General features: G+C 54.2%; 2 protein-coding genes across 2 annotated transcripts; one reads left to right on the top strand and one right to left on the bottom strand.

Moving 5' to 3' along the window:
• Positions 1-790: 790 nt before the first annotated feature.
• Positions 791-13,170, top strand: GLA (galactosidase alpha). The gene is made up of 7 exons (XM_029067992.1): positions 791-966; positions 6,394-6,568; positions 7,198-7,375; positions 9,189-9,280; positions 11,057-11,218; positions 11,379-11,576; positions 11,997-13,170. Exons 1-7 carry the CDS (start codon positions 806-808, stop codon positions 12,309-12,311), a joined length of 1,281 nt encoding a protein of 426 aa, XP_028923825.1. The 5' UTR covers positions 791-805; the 3' UTR covers positions 12,312-13,170.
• Positions 13,171-13,760: 590 nt separating this feature from the next.
• RPL36A (ribosomal protein L36a) lies at positions 13,761-18,179 on the bottom strand. Its single transcript, XM_029067023.1, has 5 exons — positions 18,125-18,179; positions 16,904-17,009; positions 15,801-15,868; positions 14,086-14,208; positions 13,761-13,828 (listed from the first exon to the last, which is right to left on the bottom strand). The coding sequence occupies exons 1-5, from the start codon at positions 18,125-18,127 to the stop codon at positions 13,808-13,810; spliced, it is 321 nt and encodes a 106-aa protein (XP_028922856.1). The 5' UTR covers positions 18,128-18,179; the 3' UTR covers positions 13,761-13,807.
• Positions 18,180-18,614: the final 435 nt, after the last annotated feature.

Raw genomic sequence — 18,614 nt, 5'->3', positions numbered from 1 at the left:
GAATGAATGAATGAATGAATGAATGAATAGGAATGACTGACTGACTGAATGACTGACTGATGGAATGAATGAATGGCTGAATGAAAGAATAGAAATGAATGAATGAATAGGATCGAATGAATGAATTGGATCGAATGAATAGGATTGAATGAATGGGATTGAATGAATGAATTGGATTGAATGAATGAATGAATGAATGAATAGGATTAAATGACTGTATGATTGACTGACTGACGGAATGACTGACTGACTGACTGACGGACTGAATAGGATAGAATGAATGACTGTATGAATGAATGAATGACCGAGTGCCTGACCGATGGAATGACTGACTGACTGAATGAATAGGATTGAATGAATGAATGAATAGGATCGAATGACTGAATGACCGCGTGACCGACCGATGGAATGACTGCCTGAACGAACGAACGGGATCGAATGAACGACTGGATGACCGAGCGACCCAGCGAGCGAACGACTGAATGAAGAGGATCGAATGAATGAATGAATGAATGAGTGAAAAGCATGGCCTGAGGATGGTCGGAGGGGCGGGGCGGGGGAGGGGAGGGGAGGGGAGGGGAGGGGAGAGGGCGGGCCGGCGCAGCGTCCGATTGGCGGGGGCCCGGGGCGGGGCGGGCGCTGATTGGCGGGCGGGCGGGCGGTGGGGCGAGCGCTGATTGGCGGGCGGTGGGGCGGTGGGGCGGTGGGGCGGTGGGGCGGTGGGGCGGTGGGGCGGTGGGGCGGTGGGGCGGTGGGGCGGGCGGCGCGCTGCCCCCTGGCGGCGGGCGGTGTCGGGGGTTCGGGCATGGGGGGTGCGGGGCCGGTCCTGGCGCTGCTGGCCTGGTTCGGTGCGGGGGCCGAGGCGCTGGACAACGGGCTGGCGCTCACCCCCACCATGGGCTGGCTGCACTGGGAGCGCTTCCTCTGCAACACCGACTGCCGGGCCCAGCCGCAAGCCTGCGTCAGGTACGGGCCGCCCCCCCCCCCCCCCCCCCCCCCCCCGCGCCCGCCCGCAGCCCACACGCACACGCGCCCGCACCTACCCCCTCGGGGACCTCCTCTGCCCAAGGGCCCCCCACAACCCTGACCCCCAGGGGGGACCCCCTCGTCCCCCTCTCTCCCCGCAGCGCTCACAACGGCGCTTGGCGCATCGTGAGCGCTCAACAGTTACCACCGCTATCGTTATTCTTACCTTCTATGGCCCCCAGCGCTCAGAACAGCGCTTGGCACATCTTGGGCGCTCAGTAGATACCACCACTATCGTTATTTTTACCTTCTGTCGCCCCCAACGCTCAGAACAGTGCTTGGCGCATCGTGAGCGCTCAAGAGATAGCACCACTATCGTTATTCTTACCTTCTATCGCCTCCAACGCTTAGAACACTGCTTGGCACATCATAAGCACTCAATAGATACCACCACTATCATCATTATTGTCTTCTGTCGCCCCCGACGCTTAGAACAGTGCTTGGCACGTCGTGAGCGCTCAACAGATACCACCCCTATCATTATTCTTACCTTCTATCGCCCCCCACGCTTAGAACAGTGCTTGGCACATCATAAGCACTCAATAGATACCACCACTATCATCATTATTGTCTTCTATCGCCCCCGACGCTTAGAACAGTGCTTGGCACACCATAAGCGCTCAGTAGATACCACCACTGTCATTATTCTTACCTTCTATCACCCCCCACGCTTAGAACAGTGCTTGGCACACCATAAGCGCTCAGTAGATACCACCACTGTCATTATTCTTACCTTCTATCACCCCCCACGCTTAGAACAGTGCTTGGCACACCATAAGCGCTCAATAGATACCACCACTGTCATTATTATTGTCTTCTATCACCCCCAACGCTTAGAACAGTGCTTGGCACATCGTGGGCACTCAACAGATATACCACCATTATCATTATTCTTATATTCTATCGCCCCCAATGCTTAGAACAGTGTTTGGCGCATCGTGAGCGCTCAACAGATACCACCGTTATCGTTATTCTTACCTTCTATCGCTCCCAACGCTCAGAACAGTGCTTGGCACATCGTGAGCGCTCAACACGTACCAGCACTGTCATTATTATTACCTTCTATCGCCCCCAACGCTTAGAACAGTCCTTGGCACATAGTAAGCGCTGGACACATTCCATCATCATCATTATTATTATTATTATTATTATTATTACTAAGCGCTTGGGGAGGGATTGGCTCTGTTAGCAATTTGTGCTTTTCAAGCGCTTAGTGCAGTGCTCTGCACCCAGTAAGTGCGCAATAAGTACGGTTGAATGCATGAATACAGCACAACAAGAAACAGACACAGCGTGGCTCAGTGGAGAGAGCCCGGGTTTGGGGGTCAGAGGTCATGGGTTCGAATCCCGGCTCCTCCACTTGTCAGCTGTGTGGCTTTGGGCGAGTCGCTTGACTTCTCTGGGCCTCAGTACCCTCATCTGGAAAATGGAGATGAAAACTGAACCCAACTGGGACAACCTGATTACCTTGTATCTACCCAGCGCTTAGAACAGTGCTTGGCACATAATAAGCGCTTAACAAATATCAATATTATTATTATTGATTATTATCCTTGCCCACAGCGAGCTCCCAGTCTAGAGGGGGAGGCAGACGCTAATATAAATAAATGAATAAGAACATTGATGCCTGACTACTTCTTTTGCTGTCCGCCTCCCCCTTCTAGACTTTGAGCCCATTGTTGGGTAGGGATGGTCGCTATCTGTGGCCAAATTGTACTTTCCAAGCGTTTAGTACAGTGCTCTGCACCCAGTAAGCGCTCAGGAAATGCGATTGAATGAATGAAGGAGCAAAAGCGGCGCAGAAGGCAGTGGGAGAAGAGAGAATTGTACTTTCCAAGCGCTTAGTACAGTGCTCTGCACCCAGTAAGCGCTCAATAAATACGATTGAATGAATGAATGAAGGGGGCGTAGTCAGGGAAGGCTTCTTGGGGGAGATGGGGCTTCAATAAGGTTTTGAAGTGGGGGAGAGCAGTTGTCTGATAGGAGGAGGGTGGGCATTCCAGGCCAGAGGTAGGATGTGGGCAAGAGGTCAGCGGTGAGACAGACGAAATCGAGGCCTACCTGAAATTTATTGATGATAGTATGTATTGAGCGCCTGCTGTGTGCAGAGCTCTGTACTAGGCGCTTGGGAGAGTACCGTACTACAGAGTTGGTGGAGGCGTTTCCTGTGAGAAGCAGCGTGACTTAGTAGAAAGAGCACGGGCGTGAGAGTCAGAGGACATGGGTTCTACTTCCGGCTCCGCCACTTGTCAGCTGGGTGACTTGGGGTGAGTCACTTGACCTCTGTGGGCCTCAGTTACCTCATCTGTAAAATGGGGATTAAGACTGAGCCCCACGTGGGACAACCTGATTACCTTGTGTCTATTTCAGCGTTTAGAGCAGTGCTTGGCACAAAGTAAGTGCTGAGCAAATACCATCATCATCATTATTATTATTACTACTGCTACTAATAGTATTCGTTAAGGGTTTGCTGTGAACCAAGCGCGGGAGTAAATTCAGTACGGTCAGACCCAATCTCTGACCCACACTCTGAGTGGGAGAAGAGCTATTTAATCCCCATTTTACAGATGGGGAAGCTGGTGCACAGAAGGGGAAGTGGCTTGCCCTAGGTCAAAGCAGGAATTAAAAGCTAGGTCTCCTGACTCCCCAGCCCTGGCCCTTTCCACTAGGCTATGTTTCTTTAGTTTCTTTCTCCCTAACTAGACTATTTTATCTCCTTGAAGTCGGGGAACCATGTCGACTAACTCTACTGTACTCTCTCAAGTACTAAATACTCGGCTCTGTGCTTAGTAGGGTTCAATAAATGCTACTGATTGATCGAGAAGCAGCATGGCCTAGTGGAAAAAACACAGGACTGGAAGTCAGAAGACCTGGGTTTTTTTTTTCCTGACTCTTGTTACTTTCTTACGGCTGTGTGGCCGTAGGCTGGTCACTTCTCTGTGCCTCAGTTTCCTCAATTATAAAATGGGGATTAAATTAAATGCCTGATCCCCCCACCACCCCCAGCCTTTAGACTCTGAGTCCCCTGTGGGACCGATTATCTTGAGTCTACCCCTGTGCTTGGCACATAGTAAGTACCAAACAGATAGCCCAGTGATCATTATCGTTATTATTATTGCTACCCTCTCCTCTTTTACCTTTCTCTCTAGTCTTCCAACCTAATTCCTTCCCCCCACACCCTCCGGCCCTGCCCCGAAACCAAACTGTGGAGTAGGGCCGGACCATTCTGCTTCCTCAATCCCTTTGCGCCAGTCAATCGGTGGTATTTATTGAGAGTCTATGGAGTGTGAAGCCCTTCCCTGAGTGAACGGGGACACGTTCGTTCCCTGCCCTCAGAGGATCTCGCTCTCCAGTGGGCCGAGCTAACTGGGGGCCGGCCCGCCTCACTAGTCAGTGGCCATGGGGGTGACCCCATCAAAACTGGCTCCTTGCCCGTCTTGCAGCAGCCAGATCAGGTCTTGCTGTTGTCCCGTAGGTGGTCAAGTCCCCCAGAGATTTCCCTCCACTGTAGCCCCCCTAAGGGACCTTGAGGTCGGAAGGCAGTTGTTCCCAGCCGCTTTCCCGAGGGAGTCTAATACCAACTAGGATGCTCTGTGTGACCGCTTCCGTAAACCCCGTTGTGTGCTTGACCAGTCACAGCAACCAACATTATTTACTGAGAACTAGCGTGACCTAGTGGATAGAGCACGGGTCTAGGAGGCAGAAGGACCTGGGTTCTAATTCTAGCTCCCAGACGAAGCCCCCTCTTTTCCTCAGATCCCCCTCCCTTCCGTGTCACCTCGACTCGTTCCCTTTGCTCTTCCCCCACGGCCCCACAGCACTTAAGTATCTATGCACAGATCTGTAATTCTGTTGATTTAAGCAGCGTGGCTCAGTGGAAAGAGCCCGGGCTTGGGAGTCAGAGGTCAGGGGTTCGAATCCCGGATCCGCCGCTTGTCAGCTGTGTGACTTTGGGCAAGTCAGTTAACTTCTCTGTGCCTCAGTTTACCTCATCTGTAAAATGGGGATGAAAACTGTGAGCCCCAAGTGGGACAACCTGATCACCTTGTATCCCCCCAGCGCTCTGAGCAGTGCTTTGCACATAGTAGGCGCTTAACAAATACCACCGTAATTATTATCATTATTATTATTATTATATCGATGCCTGTTTACTTGTCTTGATGTGTACAGATCTTTAATTCCATTTATTTATATTGATGCCCGTTTACTTGTTTTGATGTCCGTCTTCCCCCTTCTAGACTGTAGGCCCGGTGTGGGCAGGGATCGTCTGTCTTTATTGCGGACTTGTACTTTCCAAGCGCTCAGCACGGTGCTCCGCACATAGTACGCACTAAAGATGATTGAATGAATGAATGAATGAAGCCCTGCCACTTGTCTGCTGTGTGACTTTGAGCAAGTCACTTAACTGCTCCGTGCCTCAGTCACCTCATCTGTAAAGTGAGGATTAAGACTGTGAGCTCCATGTGGGACAAGGTGTGTGTCCAGTCTGATTAGCATGTATCTACCCCAGGACTTAATTCAGTCCCTGGCACATAATAAGCACGTAACAAATACCATTTTTAAAAAATGAGCAGTATACATAAAGCTATACTAGTGTTCAACAGAGTAGTAGATATGATCCCTTGTCCTCAAGGAGTGTACAGTCTCGCAGGGGAGACAGATGGCAGAATAATGTACAGTTAAGTCCAGTGGATATGTAATAAGGCCACAGATAGGAGTTGAAGGGCGGTTCCCACTTGAATACTCTTTCCCAGAGCCCAGTCCAGTGCTCTGCGCACAGTAAGTGCTTAATAAATACCACTTTTCACGGGAGTAGTCGGTGCAGAAGTGGCAAAGCGGTAATTGGGTTATAACTTGTCAATCAATAATATTTATTGAGGGCTTACTGTGTGTGCAGAGCACTGTATTAAGCACTTGGGAGAGTGCAGTACAACAGCATTGGTAATTAGTGGTATTTTTTGAGCACTTACTGGTGGAGAGCACTGTACTGAATGTTTGGGAGAGCATTTATTCCGTAGTATTTATTGAGCGCTTACTATGTGCAGAGCGCTGTACTAAGCGCTTGGAATGTACAGTTCGGCAAGAGTTAGAGACAGTCCCTGCCCAATGACGGGCTCACAGTCGGATAACAGAGTTGGTAGACTCTGCCCACAACGAGCTGACGGACTGAAGTTACTGTCCTTTCCCCAAATCGGCCCTCTCCATCTTCGCCAGGACCAACGCAGCGGGGGGGACTGTCCAGTGAGCCCGTGGTAGCCCTCACGAGCCAAAGCTTCTCCAATTGCTCGTCCAGCTGTGGGCCCTCGGGTCCGGGGGCTCGGGCCACCCGCCCCTCCCGGGCCGTGATTCGGGGGCATCTTTCCGCAGCGAGCAGCTGTTCATGCAGATGGCTGACATCATGGTGTCGGAGGGCTGGAAGGACGCGGGCTACCAGTACGTCTGCATCGACGACTGCTGGATGGCCCCCGCCCGAGACGAGGACGGGAGGCTTCGGGCGGACCCCGACCGCTTCCCCGGCGGCATCCGCCGCCTGGCCAACTACGTGAGTCAGGGAGGGCGGGGGCGGAGACCGGCCACCGCTCGGCCCGCTATTCGGGCTTCACCGTCCGGACGCGGATTGTGAAAGGGCCCTCGTGACCCTTGTGAAACCCTTGGGTGCCGTGGAGGCCCCAGCCAGGGCCGGAGAGTTTTCATTCCCTAAGTACGCGTGGAGTCACAGCCCTCGAGGGCCGCCGACAGCTTATCGGCCCCTTCTCTGCCCCGCCGGGATGCCATAATTTGCCCCATCTCTGCGGTGAGCAGGGAACGTGGGATTTGCAGTTATTTCCTTATCTGTTCCGGTGAGGTTACTGGAGGTGGACGGGGCCTTCTCTACCGCTCTGGGTTGTGATTACTCAAGACTCCACCGGAGATGTAGATAGCGCTTGCTGATAGCTCTGTATCGTGGTGGTGTTTGGGGGGCCTGAGCTATTTTAGCTGATTCGGCTGGAATGTGCGGTCTTTCTCCCCGGAAAAACCCGTCTTGTCCAGAAGTATCTGGAAAGGGGAGGTCTTTTCGGGATTGGACTGCTGCTGCTAGAATCTGCTTTTCTGCAGCTTCCTATGACCATATTTATATATATTTTTCTCTTTCTCCTCTCTCCTTCTCTCTCTCTCTCTCTCTCTCTCCAGGTTCACTCCAAAGGGCTGAAGCTCGGGATCTATGAGGATGTGGGAAACCACACCTGTGCTGGTTACCCCGGCAGTTTTGGGGCCTATGAACTGGACGCCCAGACCTTTGCTGACTGGGGCGTGGACTTGCTGAAATTTGACGGGTGTTACTGTGACAGTCTGGAACGCCTGGCCGAAGGTATGGCCGGAGCTTCGGGCTGGGTGAGGGGCTGGGGACTCTGGGGTAAGTGGGCTATGCGGGGACCTCCGTTCCAGTGAGTCGTATTTATCGAGCGCTTACTTTGTGCAGAGCACCGTAACACGCTCTTGGGAGAGTACAGTGTAACGATATGACAGACATTCCCTGCCCATAACAAGCTTACAGTCTAGAGGGCCAGCTACACAGCTGTGGGTGAAGACGCCTCATGTTGGGAGACCTGGCTAGGATCAATTAATCACTGGTATTTATTGAGCGCTTATTGTGTACAGAGCACTTTACTACGCATTTGGGACTGTCCAGCGGGGCAGACATTAAGATAAATGCATTACAGATTGCTATATAAGTGCTGTGGGGACTGAGGGCGGGGTGAATATCATACGGTGTAGTGGATAGAGCACGGGCCTGGGAGTCAGAAAGTCATGGGTTCCAATTCCGTCTCCGCCACTTGTGGGCTATGTGACCTTGAGCAAGTCACTTCACTTCTCTGGGCCTCAGTTCCCTTCTCTGTAAAATGGGGATTGAGATTATGAGCCCCACGTGGGACAAAGGACCGTGTCCAATCCGATTTGTTTGTATCCACCCCAATGCTCAGTACAGTGCCTGCCACATAGAAAGTGCTTAACAAATACCGTTATTATATGCTCTGTCGAAACTGGTTGTCCTCTGGGTGAGTTCAGACTGGCTCTAGGACACCCTTCTCTGTGGACTCGGGCCCTGCCTCTAGGACTCCCTTACTTGAGTGTAGGTGCCACCCAGGTTCCTGGATTTGCAATCCACCCAGCAGAAAGAGCTTTGGGGAACCCCCTGCCAATCTCTTCCCCATTCTAGAACCTCCTACCCCCCCCCCCCCCCCCGTCCCTGGCATCTGCTGGGGACCCATTTTAGCCCAGGCCAGTATCCTTGAGCTCCGGCAAAGAGCCCCAGGCCAGGGCTAGTGGCACTAGTTTGTAAGCTCTTCCCACTGGACAGGAAACTCCCTGAGGGCAGGGATCATGTCTGACAAAGCTATTGTACTGTACTCTCCCAAGTGCTCAGTCCAGTGCTCTGCTGACAGTAAGGGCTCCTTCAAAACCGCTGCTTGATTAATGGACTGATTAGAGGACGAGGCTTTTGCCGCTTCCGCCCCTTGTGTTTGAGATCGCCGGGGGGAGCCGTCCGCAGGGAAACAACCAAATAAAAGTGCGGGGCCATTGAGCGGTAACAAGAAGCCGAGGTGAGGCCCCGCTGGCCCTTGTGCTTAAAACACACAGTCCCCTCAACGCCCAGGACCACCATGGTGGACCCTGGCATCCTCTGCGCGCCTGTCACCGGGCTCTCGGCCCCCGCTTCGCCCTCTCCACCACCGAGGGCGCGTCCTCCCTGGAACGGGTTTTCGTGACCGGCCCAGCTGGGCCCTCACCTGCTAAAGAGCAACTCGAAGAAGGCTCCGACTGAGCCGAAGTGGGCCCTCGGTGCAGCCCAACTGGTTGGAGCAGCAGCAGCAGCTCAGCCTCGGTATCAACCAGTCGGTCCATTGATGGAGCCCTTACTGTGTGCAGAACACTGGGCTAAACACCTGGGAGAGGACAGTGCAATAGAACGGGAGACGTGATCCCTGACCTCGAGGAGCTCCAGGTCTCCCGGCCCCAGATTTACCTCTGTCTTTGCTGTCGAGTGTAAGAACGGAATTCGAACCTTCGGGCGGCGTCTGTATGGAATCGGGAAGCCCCCCGCCCTGGCCTGCGAGTCGGAGTCCGGGAGGTCCGAGGGTCTGCAGGCGGGGGCTCCTGTCAGCGGGGGTTTTGTCCCGCAGGTTACCGGCGCATGTCCTTGGCCTTGAACGGGACCGGCAGAAGCATCGTGTACTCCTGCGAGTGGCCCCTCTACCTGAGACCCTTCCAAAAGGTGAGGACCTATCCCCCGCCCCCCGCCTCCCCTCCCCGCTTATGGTCATCGTCCTGGCGCAGCCAGGCTCTGGTCATCTCCCGACCAGACCGATGCGTCCCCCCGTCCCTTCGCTCGTCTCCCGGCCTCCCACCTCTCCCCTTCCTTGGTCCGTGCCTCACTCTGTGGTGGAAAGAGCTCCAGACCGGGTGTCAGGAGACCTGGGTTCTAGTCCCGGCTCCGCCACTTGCCTGCTGTCGTGACCCTGGGCAAGTCACTGAACTTCTCTGGGCCTCGGTTTCCACCTCCATAAAATGGGGATTCAAATTCCTGTTTTTCCTCACTTCATAGCCTAGGAGCTGTGGCCTACAGCACGGGCCTGGGAGTCAGAAGGAGTTAGGTTCTCTTCCCATCTCCGCTGTTTGTCTTCAGTGTGACCACGGGCAAGTCAGTTCACTTCTCTGCGCCTCAGTGATGTCATCTGTAAAATGGGGATCGAGACCGTGGGCTCCACGTGGGATGTGGGCTGTGTCCAACTTGACTAGCTTATTTCTACCCAGTGCTTAGTACAGTGTCTGGCCCATCATAAACGCTTAACGAATGCCATAAAAGAAGGTGGGGAGGGACAGGATAATAGTAATTGTTGTATCTGTTAAGTGCTTACTGTGTACCAAGCACTGTACTAAGCACCGGGGTAGATACAAGATCGTCAGGTCTCCCATGGGGCTCACAAGTCTAAGTAGGGGGGAGGAGGATTCGATCCCCATTTACAGATGAGGTAACTGTGGCCCAGAGAAGTTAAATGACTTTCCCAAGGCCAAGTGGCAGACGAGTGGCCGCGCCAGGATTAGAACCCAGATCCTTCTGACTCCCGGGCCCACGCTCTTTCCACTAGACCATGCTGCTTCCCAGGATCTGATCGTCTTCTGTCTACTTTAGTGTTTAGCAAACGCTTAATAAGTGACATCATTACTCTTCTTGTTGGTGTCTTTCTGAAATGCCATTCAGCACCCATCCCTGGCTACCTATTTCCCTCCTTTCGTTCAATGTCGTATTTTTTTGAGCGCTTACTGTGTGCGGAGCACTGTACTGAGCGCTTGGAAAGTACAGTTCAGCAACAAAGAGAGACCATCCTGGCCCAACAGCGGGCTCACGGTCTAGAAGCCGGGGAGATCGACATGAGAACAAGTAAAGAGGCGGGGCTCTCCCGCAGCACCCTACTTTCATACCTGCTCTGGGCACCCACAGGTGCCCAAACTAATCTCCCGGATTGCTTAGCTGTCAGCTCTCCTCTGACCTCCGACCTGTTGCTCGTGCCCCTCCCTCCTCGCCTGGTCTCCCTCCCCCTTCAACTCCGCCAAGCCTCGGTCCTCGCTCCTGAAAACCCATCCTACTCCAGGTACCATTCCAGTCGACCGATAGCTTTTATCGAGCGCCTGTTACAGAGCACCTTACTAAGTGTTCCTCTGCAGCCGTAGCAGAGGCCGCGGAACCGCCCCGTGACCCCAGTGTCTTCAGTGGACAACGGTGGTCTGTAGGAAGCCCGGGGGAGGTGAGACGCGATCGGGACCCTGAGAGGAGCGGGCCGCCCCGCGGCCTCTGCCCGGAGAAATGTCCAGAAGATCCCAGACACCCTCGGAGCCCGGGGCCAAACCGGGAAGCGGCTGGGACGTCGTTCCGGCAGCCGACGCGCCTCTGTGGCGAACGGCGACTCCGTCCCCGCCCTGCGAGGACGTTCGCCGAAGAGGGTCCGGAGGTCCCCGGATGAGGCCCGGTTCCTCTCTTCCTTCCTCCCAGCCCAATTATACAGAGATCCGCCAGTACTGCAATCACTGGAGGAATTTTGGCGACATCTTCGACTCGTGGGACAGCATCAAGAGCATTCTGGATTGGACGGCCTCCAACCAGGACAGTATCGTCGGCGCAGCCGGCCCCGGGGGCTGGAACGACCCCGACATGGTGAGCGGACCCCCCTCTCCCCGCCCGCCCCGCTCAGGCCGAGGGAGTCCCCCCGCGGGACCCGGCAGCGGGGGGCCCGGGGCGCTCTCCTCCTCCCGGCCGGGCTCCTCCTGGGCTTCCCCTAACTCGCTTCGCTCCGCTCCGCCCCGCCCCGCCGCAGCTGGTGATCGGCAACTTCGGGCTCAGCTGGGATCAGCAGGTGACTCAGATGGCGCTCTGGGCCATTATGGCCGCCCCGCTCTTCATGTCCAACGACCTGCGCCAGATCAGCCCCCAGGCCAAGGCCCTGCTGCAGAACCGAGAGGTGATCGCCATCAACCAGGACCCTCTGGGCAGGCAGGGCTACCGGCTCAGCAAGGTAAGGGCCGGGCCGGGCCGGGAAGGCTTCCTAGGGTGTCCGAGAGACGCACGCTCAGAGAGGAGGGGAGAACGAGGGCTGGAAGCGAGGACAGTTGGCAGTGATTCATGATTCGGTCCTTTAGTGCTCGTTGAGCACTCAAATATCACTGAGTCAACTACCGAACATTTCCTTCCGGCTGTTCGGAGGGTGGGGTGGGATGGTACCGGGTCGGGGGCTCTCGCGTCACCCCCACAGCCACGTCCCGCTCCCCCTTGAGCCCGGGAGCTCCTTAGGCGGCCGCAGCCGGTTGGCGAAGTCTAAATGTGGCCAGCCTGGGGGTTCCTGGAGCTGGGCACGAGACCCTCGCCACCCTCCCTTGAGTCGCGCCGCGCCCCTCACCCGAACCCCTCCCCCGTGTTCCGTGTCCTCCCCGCGCAGGAAGACAACTTCGACCTGTGGGAGCGGCCGCTGTCCAACCTGATGTGGGCCGTGGCGATGGTGAACCGGCAGGAGATCGGGGGGCCTCAGGGGTACAGCCTGCCCCTCTCTGTCCTCGGCAACGGGCTGGCCTGCAACCCCTCCTGCCTCATCACCCGCCTCCTCCCCACGAGGGCGGAGCTGGGGCTGTACAGCTGGGTGGACATCTTGAGCCAGCAGGTGAACCCCACGGGCACCGTGCTGCTGCGGCTGGAGGCCCCCCTGCAGCCGAGGCGGACGCAGAGCGGCGGCCGGCTGCGGCGGCCCATCCTCTGAATACTCCGGGACCACCCTCCGCCCCGGTCGTCCGACCGAGCACCTTAGGTCTTTTCAGCCCCGGTCCGGGCCCCCGCTGGACGGGAGGCCCCCTGGGCGGCGGCGCCGGGGACTGCTTTTGCTCGCTGTTCACCTGGGGCCTCTGAGGCGTTTTAAAAGCCCTGACCTCAATCTGAGGACCTTGTCTGTCTTCCACTGCTTTCCTTCCTGCCTTAACGCAAGGAATGGGGGCCAGGTAGCGCCTACCCACCTAAGCGGATTCCACCTCAGTCAATTTCAAGGGCCCGCCCAGGGACAGACTGGTTCTTAACCTCAGCCAGAGACAATTCCAAGAGAGACTCTCCCCTGAGGTCACCTGTGCTCCGGTCTCTGCTGGTTCTAGGCCCTTCCGGTACTCAACTCTCCCCACTCAGAAATGAAAATGATAAAGTGGCAGTTAGGTGGGTTTGATGCAACTGTCCTATTCCTGCCCTCCAAGTGTTAAGGCAGTCGCTCAGGTCTTTCGTCCCCAGCTCAAGGTTGGGTCCTGTCCGATCCATCCTTACAGGGTGGTAAAGGCATGGGAGAATCGATTAGATTTACTGAGCACTTACTATGTGCGGAACACTGTACTAAGTGCTTGACAGAGTACACTATAATAGGCGGTAGCCTACCCAGTTTACTAAATGACTGCATCCAAAAATCAGAAAGGGGAATTTATGGGTAATGAAGAGAAAGGCCAGTTGAAGTGCCTTTGTAAATGTTTACCTAGAGGGGAGGCCGGAGAGCCTTGATTTGTAATAGCACCGCTATTACCATCAACTATGTGTATAGAAAAAAAAATATGCAAGTCAATCATAAAATGATTCATAATACTGTTGTACCTGGTGTCTTTTGGAAAGCAGGCAAGGAATAGAGGTGTCCCCTTTGACACCCCTCCCCCCCCCCACTCCCTCACACCCAGCAACCTTGAGTGTGGGCTAACCTTGCTCATGGGGAGAACGGAGCATAGAAGCCACTTGGGAAACCTGCAGTTCCTTGGAGGGAGGGGAGGTATCAAGTCCATCCTTGGGACAACTTCGGCCTAGACCAGAGGTAACGTGATGGATTTCACTACGAGAAGCAGCGTGGCTCATTAGAAAGAGCACGGGCTTGGAGGTCGGAGGTCATGGGTTCCAGTCCCAGTTCTGCCACTTGTCAGCTGTGTGACTCCAGGCAAGTCACAACTTCTCTGTGCCTCAGACTGTGAGCTCCGTGTGGGACAACCTGATCACCTTGTACCCTCCCCCAGCGCTTAGAAGAGTGCTTGGACCATAGTAAGCGCTTAACGAATGCATCATTACTATATTACTAGAGGTCACTAGAATGACTCCAAGCAGCCCCGGGTGGCAAGTTGTGAGGTCCCCCGGCTTTCCAGTTTGCACAGAAGAGCAGCTCCCAACACCCAGACAAGAGACCAAACCCCAAACGTACAATGGTTTCAGCATTTTAATTGCTCCATCAAATCATCAAGCTGCTTAGAACTGGATCACTTGACCCTAGAACGAAACACAACAGATGTAGTGAGTAGAGCTGCTTGTTACAGCATTGAAAAAAGGAAACCCAAACAAGAAGGTCTGTCCTTTTCTCAATTCCGTTGTACTGTACTTTCCTATGCATTTAGTACAGTGCTCTGCACACAGTAAGTGTTCGGTAAATACCACTGATGTAGTGATTTACAGCGTGGGGCCATCTGTCACAGCCGCTTTGCACACCCCCTCCCCCAAGCTGCAAGAAGCCACACTCCACAACATACCTTTCTCTTCTTGTCTCCTCCAAGTTCAAAGTGCTTGCATCTCTTAATAGCCAACATCCTCTTAGACCTGCAGTTGGGCTCGACACATTCAAGCCTCAACACAATCTTCTTTGTGGTCTTGGCCTGGGAAGAAAGATGTGTTCTGTCGGTCACATTCATTCATTCAATAGTATTTATTGAGTGCTTGGAATGTTCAATTCGGCAATAGATAGAGACAATCCCTGCCCAATGACGGGCTCACAGTCTAATCGGGGGAGACCGACAAAAACAAGACAACGAAATCACGATAAATAGAATCAAGGGGATGTACACCTCATTAGCAAAATGAATAGGGCAATAAAATATATGCAAATAAGCACAGTGCTGAGGGGAAGGGGAGAAGCAGAGGGAAAGGGGGTTTAGCTGAGGGGAGGTGAAGGGGGATGGCAGAGAGGGAGCAGAGGGAATAGGGGAAGCTCAGTCTGGGAAGGCCTCTCGGAGGAGGTGAGTTCTCAATAGGGCTTTGAAGAGGGGAAGAGGGTTAGTTTGGCAGAGGTGAGGAGGGAGGGCATTCCAGGACAGCGGTAGGACGTGGGCCACACAATAATGAGCATGGAGGAAATTTTAATAAGTGCTGCTCTGTGCCCAGCATTTTGTTAAGCACTGGATAGATGAAAAGATGTCTAGCTTACAGTCCCCGTCTCATACACGGCTCTCCACCCAAGAGAGCAGACAAGTATTTTGTCCCAAGTTAGCATAGAAGGAAACTGAGGCCCGGAACCTACGGGACCTGCCCATGGTCATATTACAGGTAAGTGGCAGAAACTAGAATCCAGATCTCCTGACTCGCGGAGCCGTGCTCGTGGCATTAGGGCAAACCGTCTCCCTAGGGGCTCCCGACAAAAATCACTCTTCCTTACATGTCCATTGCCTCCACTGCCGGCCCTTCTGTCCCCGTCCTTTACTCTTAAGGTTATCAGCTCCCTTGGGGGCCAGGATCTATGTTTACTTCTCAAGCATACACCTTTTTCTAGAATATGTTATAGTCAATAGGCACAGGGTAGTATTCCTATTCCCCATACAAACTGAAGCGGAAGCTCAACAAACGGAGCCATATCTCCATCCCAATCTGCCTGTAAGAGTAACCCGCAGGTCCCAAATGGAGGTGCTCAGAAGCCATGAAGTGTCCACTGTGGGAACTGTTTTAACCTGACCATTCTTCCCCAAAGCTATGCCGAACACCCCACGGTAGTCAGGAACCCCTCCGCCAACTTTCTCAACAAAGTGCACCAGCTTGCCCATGTTTCGAACGTATCCTGCGGCTAAACTATGCCAAGAGTAATGAAGCGCCCTCCCACTTCACCAGCCGGCATGGAAATAGACATTTTCATTTCCCTCACAAGCCTACTTGTTTTGTTTTGTTGTCTGTCTCCCCCTTTTAGACTGTGAGCCCGTTGTTGGGCAGGGATCGTCTCATCTGTTGCCGAACTGTACATCCCAAGCGCTTAGTACAGTGCTCTGCACATTGGAAGCGCTCAAGAAATACAAATGAATGAACCCAGTTGGACACTGTTGCAACTGTCAAATGTTTGGACCCACTGGGAGGCGACATTGCCTTTTTTCCTTCCACAGAAAAAGGCAATTTTCAAGTGACCCAAGCAGGATGCAAAAAAAGCAAGATTCCTCCCATCGAAGACCCTGCAGACTCGCCCCCGATCTGCCCCCAGAGGATTCACCTTCTTCCGGAAGATAGGCTTCGTCTGTCCACCATAGCCACTCTGCTTCCGATCGTATCGCCTCTTTCCTGGGGAGTGAGAAAGACAATGTCATGGCAGGTATCATCATTCAGGAGTGTGTGGTCAGCTGCAAAGGACTCCGGGGTTCCTCTTTCATTCAACCGTACTTACGGAGCGTTTACTGTCTGCAAAGCGCCGTACTAAGCACAGTAAACAACAAACACGTTCCTCTGCGGCCCAGGGCCCGGCCTCAGCCTAGGCCACACCGTGTTGCTGTATCATTGCTCAACTGTTGCTGTACTGTACTTTCCCAAGCACTTAATAGAATGCTTTGCACATAGTAAGTGCGTGGCTCAGCGGAAAGAGCACGGGCTTGGGAGTCAGGTCAAGGGTTCTAATCCCAACCCCACCACTTATCAAGTGTGTGACTTTGGGCAAGTCAATTCACTTCTCTGGGCCTCAGTTACCTCACCTGTAAAATGGAGATTAAGACTGGGAGCCCATGTGGGACAACCTGATGACCTTGTACCCACCCCTGCACTTAGACCAGTGCTTGGCACATAATAAGTGCTTAACAAATGCCAATATCATTAATCATAAATAAGACTGAATGAATGCAGCAGCACCGGGAAATGGGTTCCAGGTGATCACCGCAGGCTGTGCCTCATGCTCGCCTGTCCCACGTCCTACCTCTGGCCTGGAACACCCTCCCTCCTCACATCCCCCCAACCAACTCTCTTCCCCTCTTCAAAGCCCTACTGAGAGCTCACCTCCTCCAGGAAGCCTTCCCAGACTGAACCCTCCCTCTCCTCCTCCTCCCCATCGCCCCCACTCCCTCCCACTGCACTTGGGCATATGTGCACATATTTATTATTCTATTTATTAATGCCATGTATACACCTATAATTCTATTGATTTATTTCGATGCTACTGATGACTACTTGTTTTGCTGTCTGTCCCCATCTAGACCGTGAGCCCGTTGTTGGGCAGGGATGGTCTCTGCGGCCGAACTGTCCTCTCCCAAGCGCTTAGTCCAGCGCTCTGCACACAGTAAGGGCTCGCTAAACACGGCTGAAGGGCTGGATGAACGAATGGCACCTTACCCTGGGCGTAGAGAGAGTCCTTGCCCTTCTTGTACTGGGTGACTTTGTGAGGCTGGTGCTTGCCGCACTTCTTGCAGTAGGTCCTGCGGGTTTTGGGCACGTTCACCTGGGGGGTGGAAGAGTGAATTAATACCAATAATAATAATGTCGGTACTTAAGTCACTTCCCTGGGCCTCATCTGTGAAATGATATGGCATTTGTTCAGTGCTTACTATGTGCCAAGCACTGTTCTAAGCGCTGGGGGAGGAAGATAATAATAATAATGTTGGTATTTGTTAAGCGCTTACTACGTGCAGAACACTGTTCTAAGCGCTGGGGGAGGGAGATAATAATGTTGGTATTTGTTGGGCGCTTACTATGTGCAGAGCACTGTTCTAAGCGCTGGGGGAGATACAGGGCAATCAGGTTGTCCCACATGAGGCTCACAGTCTTCATCTCCATTTTACAGATGAGGGAACTGAGCCAGAGAAGTGACTTGCCCACGGTCACACAGCTGACAAGCGGCGGGGCCGGGATTCGAACCCATGACCTCTGGCTCCCAAGCCCGGGCTCTTTCCACTGAGCCACGCTGCTTCCCAAGGTGATGAGCTGGTCCCACATGGGGCTCCCAGTCTTCACCCCAGCGCGGCTCGGTGGAAAAGAGCCCGGGCTTGGGAGACGGAGGTCGTGGGTTCTAATCCCGGCTCCACCACTGGTCAGCTGTGTGACTTTGGGCAGGTCACGTCCCTTCTCTGAGCCTCAGTGACCTCATCTGTAAAATGGGGATGAAGACTGGGAGCCCCAAGTGGGACCACCTGATCACCCTGGATCCCCCCCAGCGCTCACAACAGCGCTTTGCACATAGTAAGCGCTTAACAAATGCCCTCATCAGACGAGGCCCAGGGAAGTGACTGGCTCAAGGTCACACAGCAGACAAGGGGAGGAGGCGGGATTAGAACCCGGGACCTGACTCCCGAGCCCGGGCTCTTTCCCCAGAGCGACGCTGCTCGTCCCCGTCCGCTCCGACCCATCGCCATCTTGCTCCGGCACCTCCGCCTCTCCTCCCCAGCCTCCGGGGCGCCTTCCCCCTCCCGTCCCGCGCGACATCGAGGACCCCCCGGCCGCGCAAAGGCCCGCGGCGTGCCCCCAGCTGTGTGCGGGGCCGGCTCGGGCCCCCGCAGAGAAGGATGGAGTCGGATTCCCCCAGCCCGCCCAGCTCCCCGCGTCGCCATCGGCCCTCACCATGGCGGCGGCTGCACGGAGAGAGAGGGACCGGAAGCGGGTCGACAAAGGGGACCGCGGCGGCTTATGGGAGAAAAACGACCATAGAGTCCCGGAGGCCGGGGCCTCGGAGGCGGCCGCAGAGCGCCCCCTGGCGGGGCGGCGGGGTCCGCTCTCGGACCCCAAGGAGGAAGAGAATAATAATAACGTTGGTATTTCATCCATTCATTCAATCGTATTTATTGAGCGCTTACTCTGTGCAGAGCACTGTACTAAGCGCTTGGAATGTACAAATCGGCAACAGATAGAGACAGTCCCTGCCCTTTGACGGGCTTACAGTCTAATCGGGGGAGACAGGCAGACAAGAACAAGAGCAATAAATAGAATCAAGGGGATGTCATGTGCAAGGCACTGTTCTAAGCGCTGGGGGAGATACAGGATCATCAGATGGTCCCACGTGAGGCTCACAGTTTTAACCCCCATTTGACAAGATGAGGTCACCCACGGAGAA

This window comes from Ornithorhynchus anatinus, chromosome 6 (assembly GCF_004115215.2).
Source record: "Ornithorhynchus anatinus isolate Pmale09 chromosome 6, mOrnAna1.pri.v4, whole genome shotgun sequence".
Lineage (NCBI taxonomy): Eukaryota > Metazoa > Chordata > Mammalia > Monotremata > Ornithorhynchidae > Ornithorhynchus > Ornithorhynchus anatinus.
The sequence above is the reverse complement of the archived record's forward strand: the minus strand, read 5'-3'. Positions and strand labels throughout refer to the sequence as shown.